The following is a 10,088-nucleotide window of genomic DNA, read 5'->3' on the forward strand; positions in this document are numbered from 1 at the left end:
CTATCTATCTATCTATCATCTACTTACCTACCTACCTATATATCTATCTGGAGATAGGGTCTAGCTAGTTCTGTTGCCCAGACGAGCCTTGAACTTTTGGGCTCATGATCCTATTGCCTTAACCTGCCCAGTAGCTGTGACTACAGGAGTGCACCGCTGCACCTAAAGTTTTGTTTATTTTTCTTTCTTCTTACTTTCCCATCTTTCTTATTTGTTTGATTGTTTTGCAGTGCTGGGGATTGAATTCAGGGCCTCTCTCATGTGCTGAGCCCTGGGACTATTTTATAGTAATGAGGTTCTTGGGGAGAACCTAAGGACTTCAGCAGAAATCATACGGGAAATAAGCTGTGTTGGTTGACATTAAAATACTTCTTAGCCTAAGCACAGGCAGTCAGGCAGGAGTGGGTCACTGGTGATACCCCCACCGAGTTCCCTGTTCTGGGGTCTGGGTCTGACCTTCGCAGACTGGGGAGGAGGCCAGGACTGATCTGCCCGCGGCCCTGGTCCTCAGATGAGCATGTGCCGGGGCCCCAGCCCACCGTGGCAGGTCTTCCATTGCAGTGAAAGCGGAGACTGTCACTTCAGTCTCTCTGTGGAACCAGGCCACAGGGAAAGCCAAGCACTTAGTCTGAAGGCTGCCTGGCGGGAGTAGCCCGCAAGTCCCTGTTAGTCGATAGGACAGTGGCATCAGCCGGTTGGATCCAGTTCACCGCTGGGGCATCTTGACATGGGGTTTGGAAATGCGAGTCTCCCTGGAGGGATGGTGACGTTTGGGTCTGGGTGTGCTCTGTATGGGTTTGCGTCTTGGAGTCTTACTCTTCTGTGACCCTGGGGTGGCTGGGTCCCCACGAGGGCCACTTTATTTCTTCACCTGTGTGGCAGTGGCTCGTCAGTGTGCTGATTCTGTGGCAGGTTGGCATCTGTTGTCGTTAGGGTTGAGAAGAGCACAGTTCCCTCAGAGAGGGTCACGCTAGTCAGGGTGCTTGGAGCAAAGCTGCCAGAAGACCAAGGTCATCTTCGGGGCCTAGGGGATGGGGCTGGCTGAGCTTACACAGTGCCTCTTATCTCAGGGTGGTTAAGGGACTACGTTTCCACTCCTTCCCCCAGTGACCTTCATGAGCTTGAGTCTGGCATCCAGGAAAGGCAGAGTAGAAATAGGGGTGAAATTGGGTAGCACTGGGCACTGGGTATGTCTTGTTCTTCTTTTTTTTTTTTTTTTGAGATGGGGTCTCACTATGTAGTGGAGACTGACCTGGAACTCACTATGTAGCCCAGGCAGGTCTCGAACTCACAGCGATCTTCCTGCCTCAGCCTCCCGAGTGCTGGGATTATAGGTGTGCGCCACCTCGCCTGGCTCTGGCTGTATCTTCTTGGCTGAGCACTTGATATGGATGATCTCACTTAATCTGAAGATACAGCATTGTGAGATGAGAGCCCACGGGGTCCCAGCCCTCCATGCATCCCTCCGCACCATCCTCTCCCTCTTGCCAGCTCTCTGCTCGTCTTGTTCTCACTTGTGCCACCCCTTCTATCCAGAGTGGCTGGCCTGTAGACCCTGCCACCTCTTCTCCTCCACGTAGTGTCACCTCCTCTGAGAAGCCCCCCAGGACAGCACTCCCTCAGGCTGCCTCGGAACTGTCCACCCCTCATTATACTTTATCACACTGTGCCACAATGGTCAGTGCTTTTGGAAAAAGAACTTTGAGACAGTTTTAACGAGCACAACATCCATAGACACTTTTCGTGTGTATGTGTGTGAGACTGGGGACTGAACCCAAGGCCGTTCTATCACAGACCTATATCCCCAGCCCTTTTTTATTTTAATTTTGAGATAGGCTGGCCTTCAGCTTGGTGACCCACCTGCCTCAGCCTCTCAAGTCACTGGGATTACAGGCGTGCAGCACTGGTCAACCATACACACTTGTTCTAGAAATGCTAGTTCTACAGGTGTAGTAACTGAAGCCCACTTTCACTTCTAGCCAGCCCCCATGTCCCATCTCAGAGGCAGCCATTTAAAAATAACTTTGGGAGGGCCGGGGATTTAGCTCAGTGGTTCTGCCACCTGCCTTGCAAGCACAGAAACCTGAATTCAGTCCTTGGTACAAAAAAAAAAAAAGTAGTGTTTCTAACCCATCGAGGTGCTCAGGACCATGGTAGGAGGACTGAGTGACCAGTGGATGCCTGGAAATAGCACCAGCTGGGTCTGCTGTGCTGCCAGGCCCACACCGGCCAGGGCACTGCTTGGTAACTGGCTTGGGGCAGGACTGGAGGGAAGGAAACTCCTGGGCTTGAGTCGGCCACAGCATCGCAGGCTGTTATGTGGTGTCCCTGGCATGGCACAGCCACTGCACCCTTTTATCTCCGCTTCAGTTTTATGGGCACAGCGCCCTCAGAGGTAGTGGCCTTGCTTTTAGCCAAGGGCTCAGGGTCACTCTTCTTGGCCACTGGGCAGGTGAGGTCATCTGGGGCAGGTGTCTTGGGACCTTGTGGACCTAGCCCAAGTTATCTCGTCAGCCCTGGCTGTGGTCCTGAGGTTGGCAGACGGCAAGAGCAAATGTATCCAGCTCTCTTTCTGCTGTGATAAAGGCCTGGAGGCCAAGCCCTGGCTGCTGTTTGTGGATAAATGTTTCTGAAGCCCCCAGGGGCCAAACGTGATGCAAGGCCAGGAGCATGTGGGGGCTCTGCACATCTCTCCTGACCCTGGCCCCTTTCAAGAACTAAAGACAGAAAGATTTCCTTTGGTGAAGTCTAGATTTGTTCTAGGTTTTTTTTTTTTGTACCGGGGGTGGAACTCAGGTCCTTGTGCGCTTGCAAGGCAGGCAGTGGAACCGCTGAGGTAAATCCCCGGCTCAAGTCTAGATTTGTTCTTTGTGTACTTAGGAAAGTTTATTTCTTCTCTTGTGATCAAGTGTGCAAAGCACTCATTAGACACCAGCTATATGCCTGACCCCACATCAGGGTGGGGTTGTTATGGAGAAGCAGAGCGGGTCCCGCAGTCAGCCTGCATAGGTTCAAATCCTGCCCTCTCCGGCATGAGCAGGTTAATTAGCCGTTCAGGGCCTCGGTCGCTTCCTGTTCAAAAGAGGGACCATGATAGCTCCCACCTCATCAGGTGGGAGGAAGAGGGTGAGACAGTGAAGGAAGGGGCAGGAGTCCAGAGCGCAGCAGCAGTGCTGGTGGTTACTGCTGGGGAAGAAGGTCCCATGCCGATGGAACCTGAGAGCAGGCGTAAGACCTCAAGATGTTCTCTGTGTGGACAGGAGAGAGTGAGGTACGTGATACAGTTAGCGATGAACACGACCCCTGCAGGACCGTCCAAATGGCGCGGTTTGCATTTCAAGTCCTGCAGAAGCTGTGGGGAGAGGCAGGTCCTAGGAGGGCATGAGCTATGTCTTCAGCCCTTTACATTTGTTTTTTTTTACTTTGTGACAGAATCTCACTAAGTTTTGAGAACTTGTGATCTTCCTGCTTCAGTCTCCAAGAGTGCAGGGACTGAGCCGGTTCTTAAGGCTCTGGATGATGTGCCACGTGCCAGAGAAGATCAATCAAAAGGGACTTTGCTGGCCCTGGGATTTAGCTCAGCGGTTCGGTGGCCTGCCTTGCAAGTGCAAGGACCAGAGTTCAATCCCCGGTACCGAAAAAAAGGACTTTGCAGATGTGATTAAGTAAAGACCCTTAGCGTGGAAGTCGGTCCTGGAGGGAACGGTGTAGCAGTGTCCTTGTACCAGGGAAGCAGGAGGGTCAGGTTTTGAGAATGAGATGTGACAACGCAGAGCGGGAGAAGAGGAGATCTGAAGATGGAGGAAGAAACCACAAGCTGGGGAACAGCAGCTGGGAGCACAAGAGAGTGTCGCCTCCTCCACGTCCTCCAGCGGCGGCTCTGCCCTGCCGACACACGTAGACCTGCCTCTAGCTTTGAGATCTGTGAGGGATAAGTTCGTGTTGTTTTACCTCGGGGAGCTGGTGGTCATCTGTGGCAGCAGCAGTGGGAAACTGATAGAGGACTGTTGTGCATAGCTGCTGAGAGCACTCGCACAGTGGTGTGAACCCATGGTACATGTGCTGCTGCGGGCTGTTTGTATCATTGAAAGCCCTAAGAGGTTCGCCATCTCTGGTCTAGAATATGTCTCAAGGCCCAGTTGTATCAAGAAGAAAAGTTGCCACAGCTTTTCCAGGTGGTTGGACCAATCTGTGCTCCTGAAGAAGCAGCACGAAGGTTCTGGTTGCTTCCTGGGAAGGGAGGTTTAAAAAAAATCAACAGGACTTAGAACCCATGGGCATGGGTGTGCCTTGCAGAGGTTTTTGCAGGACCACTGCTGGTCAGTGCCCATCGAGCCAGCTGAGGAAAGAATGAGGGTTTTGTTTGGTACTGGGGATTGAACTTGGGACCTTCTGCTTGCGAGGAAGGCAGTGGAACCACTGAGCTAAATCCCCAGCCCAGGATGAGGGTTTTATCAGTGCTAGTTCCTAGCTGGGGAGAATTGTTTTTTGTTTTTTTCTTTGAGACAGGATCTCACTATGTAGTTGAGACTAATCTGGAACTCACTATGTAGCCCAGGCTGATCTCAAACTCACAGCAATCTTCCTGCCTCAGCCTTCTGAGTGCTGGGATTACAAGCATGCGCTGCCACGCCCAGCCCCTAGCTGGGGAGAATTGGAATTCCTCGTCAGTGGAAGTGGTAGGATAGGAAATACTGATGAACCTGGGATTCATATGGGACTTTCTGCCTGGAAGGGGATAGATGGAGGTGCCCCCTGCTGCAGGCACCACCCTCGATGGCCTGTTCCATTTCCCCTGTCATCCTTTGCAGAGGTGCTGCATTGATACCTGGAGAACATGGCACTCAAGTCCCATGGCCCATCCGCTGTCCTCCCAGGATCTATTTCTTTGCTTTCTCCTTGTTCCGGGCCCCTGCACAGTGCCCGTGACTGTTGGTGAAGTTAGCAATGATGGAAGCCAGAGCAGTGGCCCCAGACAGGGAGCCACATGCTAAAAATATCTCCAGTCCCAATCTTTACAGGTTAAACCAAACAGTGGCATTGAAGGCAATAGCCACTGATTGTCTAGTGCCTTAGGGTGCAAGTAACCCAGGTCTTTGCTCTGCTCACATGGACTTTCGAGTTTATCCAAGTGGTGCTTTCATCTTGGAGAAGGCCAGATCCACAGTGGGGCAGATGCAGGAGGAGAGGCCAGAAATGTGGCAAAGCAGGCTTGTGATGTCAAAACAGCTGGGGCAGCCATGGTTTAGCAGACCAGGCGTGGTTAACATTACCCCAGAACTTCTGTCTAGGAAGCTTCAGGTTCAGAGACCAGCGCACTGTTCCTCAGTATGATCTACATAGCCGACTTTTCCAGAGTGGAACCAACAGCTGGTTCTTCGGTCGACATCAGATGGATTAGCTGGCTTGTGTTTTGTGTTAGGGGTCATGTTGTTCTTTAAAGAGACCTCCCCCACCCTGTGCCAATGCTCAGGGAAGGGAATAGTGGGAGGGGAATAGGAGTAGAATCCTCACACCCCAATACCCTGTCTAGCTCTGCTTCTCTACCATTGTCTCTGTCTCTCAACCTTGGCTCTCTGGGGCACATAGGCCGATATCCTTAACTATGGCTACCATATGTATTTGGATGGTGTTTTACCATTCTGAGCTGTCATTTTTTTTGGTACCAGGGAGCAAACTCAGGACCTCGTGCTGTGTGGCAGGTGCGGTGCCACTGAGCTATATCCCCAGCCCTCTGAGCTGTCATTTTGTGATGCCACAGTCATGCTTGTAGATGCCCCTGTGTGCTCTGTGTCATGCCCTCATGTGTGTCAGGTGCCCTGCTCTCGAGAATCTCCATGCTTATTGGCATCTCCCTGTTCCTTAGTACTGACCGAGTACATACTCTGCACCAGGCCCTCATGAAATTGCATGTGGTTTACTGAAATTGTGACCAAGAATAGTTTTGCATAATTTGTCTCTATGAACATAGCACGTTTCAAGCTCCAAATGACCAAACCTACCCTGAAAAGAGCCCCGGGGAGAATATTTAATCATAGATCCAACTTGGATGAAGGTTAGTGAGCACAGCCCAATAAAACACTGATGTAGGGCCGGGGATTTGGCTCACTGGTTCTGCCACCTGCCTCGCAAGTGTGAGGGCCTGAGTTCGATCCCTGGTACCAAAAAATCAAAACAAAACAAAAAACCCACGGATGTAAAGAACAAAGAAATTGATGTCTAAGCAGGTTCAAGGTGAGAGAGTGGCTGTGCTCCCCACAGTCACAGGCCCCTTACTGCACTGTCATCTGCATGGTCAGAGCCGGGCACTAGGCTCCACTCGGTGTTCTTACATTCTATTAGGAACTCAGATACTGAGTTAAACCTAGATTATAAGGATGTCTGTGAAATGTAAACTCAAATACAGATTGAATGTTCCTTATTCTAAATGCTTAGAGTTGGAATACTTTGGATTTCTGCAGATTCTGGAATATTTGCAATATTCTCGTTGTTAAGACAAAATGCTCCACAACCAAAGTTAAAGGAGGGAAGGTTTCTTTGGCTCACAGTCTGTAGAAGATTCAGCCCATAGTCAGCTGGCTCCAAGGCAGGGTGGTGTGGCAGAGGGGCAGCACAGAGGAGGAACAGTGTATGGCAAAGCAGGGCAGACAGAAGGCAGCAAGCAGCAAGCAAGGGACGAGCAACGTCCCTCTTTCCCTTTTGTCCCACTCATTATATACCCACCTTAGGGTGGTAAGCACTCACACCTAGCACTATGCCAGAAAACTACCCAGAACTATGACAAACCAATCAGTGAACTAATTTAGTAATCACTCACCCCTGATCCGCATCACACACTCTAGATCCAGCCACCTCTGAAAGGCCCCACCTGTGATGGCATGAGGCTTTGCGGGGACAGCTAGACCCAGCCTTAACAATGAGCTATCTCGGAGATGGGACCCAACTCTCAACAGGACTCATCTATTTTTCATACACATAGCCCTGTGTTGACTTTGTACACTATTCTCAGTAATTTTGTGAATGAAAGAATATTTCATGTGGTAGAATTTTTGATTTGTGACATCATTTTGGTGCTCAAGAAGTTTCAGATTTTGGATTTTGGGATTTAGGATGCGCAACACAGGATGTGACTGTGGAAGAAGAGACTGGATTTGGGTGGATACCGGGTCACCTTTGACACATTCTGCTTGTGCCTAATGCAGCTCTGTGTTTATAACATGGGGTATCCTCTTGCTGGTTGTACGTATAAATATTGGCTGTTTTGCTGTTTAAAGAAAGAAGACCTGGTCCTGCCACAGGGAGTCTATGGACAGCTCCACAGTAATCAATCAGCACGTCTGTAGAGGATTGGAAGAAAACAAGGAAAGGTAAAAAAAAGACTTTTAAAATTAAAATTCTCGCATGCAACAATTAAATGCAATGCAGAAGAAACCACAAACAGTTTGGAAATAACACAGGGTTAGGAATGGAGCCCAGTAGAGCGCTTGCTTAGTGTTCACAAGGCCCTGGATTCAATCTCCAGCACCATAAAAATAAAGAAATAAAAAGTAGGGGTGAATTCAGAGATAACGAAATATGATGCATTTCCTTCCACATTTCCAGTTTCTTACAACAGAGGACAGAAGCCATTGTTAAGACATTTTCCTTTTTTCCTTTTTTGCTGCTGGGACCCGAACTCAGTGCCTCACGCTTGCCAGGCAGGCAGGCTTTGCACTGCTGAGCTACACCCCATCCCTGAAGACGTTTTTCTAAGACTGAGAAGTGAGAGTCCGTATAAATAGAACTGATGTACTAGAGACGTGAATATTTTATTCCAGAGCAGTGGTCACGGGTTCCCACAGCCCCGGCACATGCTCGGAATGTCGCCTGCATTTGTGAGCAGCCAGTCTTTAAGAGGAGCCAGCGGCAGACCCTAAGCTCTTCCGTGGCAGCTGTAGCTTCTCTTGGAGTCGCAGTTGCTTCCTCTTCCTTCTGCCCCCTTTTATTATTTATTTTTGGGTGGTACTACGGATTGAACCCAGGATCTTCATGTTGAGCTACATCCCCAGCCCTTTTTAATTTCTATTTTGAGAGAGTCTTGCTAGGTTGCCCTGTCCCAGCCCTCCTGAGTGCTGGGATTACAGGTATGCAGCATCATGCCCGGGTCTGGGGTCCCTGGCTCTTCTTTTTCTTCCTTAAAAATTTTTTTAAAAATTTAATTTAAGTTTAGTATCCAAGAAATGCATGTATCCATTTCCTCATTAAAAATAAGATCGGTTGCTGGGCGTGGTGGCACACGCCTGTAATCCCAGCACTCGGGAGGCTGAGCCATGAAGATCGCCGTGAGTTCGAGACCAGCCTGGGCTACACAGTGAGCTCCAGGTCAGTCTTAACTACATAGTGAGACCCTGTCTCAAAAAAAGAATGGTTTATGGGCTGGACATTTAGCTCAGTGGTGCTGCTGCCTGCCTCGTAAGCGCAAAGGTCCTGAGTTCAATCCCTAGTACCAAAAAAAAAAGGATGGTTGGCCCCACGAAACCCCATTTTCATTCCAAACCCCCACCCTACTCTTGCCTTTCCCCGGAGTAACTGTTGTGATCTACATAGTGCATAGACATGATGCATATAGTACGTACACTTCTTCTAGAACTTTCTCTGGGCGTCCAGATATATAGAAAAGTTATTTTATTCTTTCCTTACTTAAAAAAAATACATGCTAGGCTTGCTGATCTATTTTGTAGCCCTTTTATGAACTCAGTAATGGGTCTTAAAATGTTTCCAAGACGGTACATGTGAATACACCTTGTTTTTATACCACAACAAAGTGTAGTGTATACATGGTATGAGATACTCGCTGGTTTAAGACCCTAATCCACATGGCCCAATTGTTGTGTAGCAGCTGGGTGCCAGGTTCTTGTCCGCCCACCCCCTTGCTGTACCTCGGATCCACTCTTTAGTTCTTCCAGTCTCTTGAGTGCACAGTCGTATCTCTCCTTCATCGTCTCAGGACTCTGTTGCCTGGTTTCGTCTCCTATAAGCCTCTGCCCCACAGGGACCCACCGACCTCTCCTGAGACACAGGGCCCAGCACCCCTGGGAAGCCCTGGCCCTTCAAAGGAGCAGTTGTGGCATTGGTTTCTCTTCTAGAAAGTGTCCAAGTGGACGCTCCAGGAGCATTCATTGTTTATTTATTTTTTTGGTAGGGGGGTTTGAATCAGGACCTTTTGCTTGCAAGGCTGGTGTGGGGCCACTGAGCTAAATCCCCGGCCCTCCAGGAGCGTTCATCACAGGAGCATGTGCTTTCTTTCTGACCCTTGAGGGATTTTGAACAGCTCAAGGCCGAATTCCTGACTTTAGGGGACTTTATCTACCACTGTCACTACCCCTGGCCACAAGCGAAATATTTAGTGGGTTTCAGTCTGTACGGATCACTTGATTCCTATTGATTGTCAACAGCCCTAGAAGGTGGGAGGTGTTGGTGTTATGCCCATGTCATGCCATAGCTGACAGACAGGAATTCATTTCAAAACACTCCAAGCAGCAGGAAGGAAGAGAGCAGCTTGGTCTCCCCACGGAGCCCCTGCCCCTACCCTGTGCTCTTCCCAGGTAGCAGACAGATCCGCGCTCACTGTGTGGTGACCTCTCTGGTAGTCGCCCCGCTGTGTTTGCAGTTGCCTCGGACACACTCAGCTGGAGCTCCGCCTCTGTCCTACCTCAGGATCTAGTGGGACTTGAAAGTGGTGGCTTCGTCCCTCTCCAGCGTGTGGGTGTGGCTCTTGCATGCCACCCGCATCTCTGTTCTCGTGTGCGGTTGGGGCTGCCAGCCTTGCTCGTGCTCACCGAAGTAATTCTCTACAGAGCGATTTTCAAGGCGGAGCACTTTGGTTATGGGGACTGAATATACTTCATCGGGTAAATGCTCCACTGGGCTGTGGATGGAGGGGAAGCGCCTCCTTGCCCTTGACAGACTTAGTCACCCTCCCTTAATATGTTTAATTTTAGATCTCATTCTGAGATCGAGAAATCTGTGGCTCACTGGTAGAGCCCTTGCCTAGCATGCATGAGGGCATGGGTTCCATTCCAGCCCTGCAAAAAAAAAAAAAAAAAAAA

The 10,088-nt window shown here is 49.8% G+C and overlaps 1 protein-coding gene across 3 annotated transcripts in view; it reads left to right on the forward strand.

Annotated features, from left to right (window-relative positions):
* The window catches only part of Arhgef3 (Rho guanine nucleotide exchange factor 3), a 316,326-nt gene that overhangs the window by 42,045 nt on the left and 264,193 nt on the right, over nucleotides 1–10,088 (forward strand). For 2 of the 3 annotated variants that reach the window (XM_033757008.1, XM_033757003.1), the window contains exon 2: nucleotides 7,275–7,367. The exons of the other annotated variant lie outside the window; for it this stretch is intronic. In XM_033757008.1, coding sequence (XP_033612899.1) covers nucleotides 7,306–7,367 — 62 coding nt within the window. In that variant the 5' untranslated portion in view covers nucleotides 7,275–7,305. The remainder of the gene's footprint in view (nucleotides 1–7,274; nucleotides 7,368–10,088) is intronic. 3 annotated transcript variants of the gene reach the window in all.

This window comes from Fukomys damarensis, unplaced genomic scaffold, assembly GCF_012274545.1.
Source record: "Fukomys damarensis isolate Sample0158 unplaced genomic scaffold, DMR_v1.0_HiC HiC_scaffold_28, whole genome shotgun sequence".
Lineage (NCBI taxonomy): Eukaryota > Metazoa > Chordata > Mammalia > Rodentia > Bathyergidae > Fukomys > Fukomys damarensis.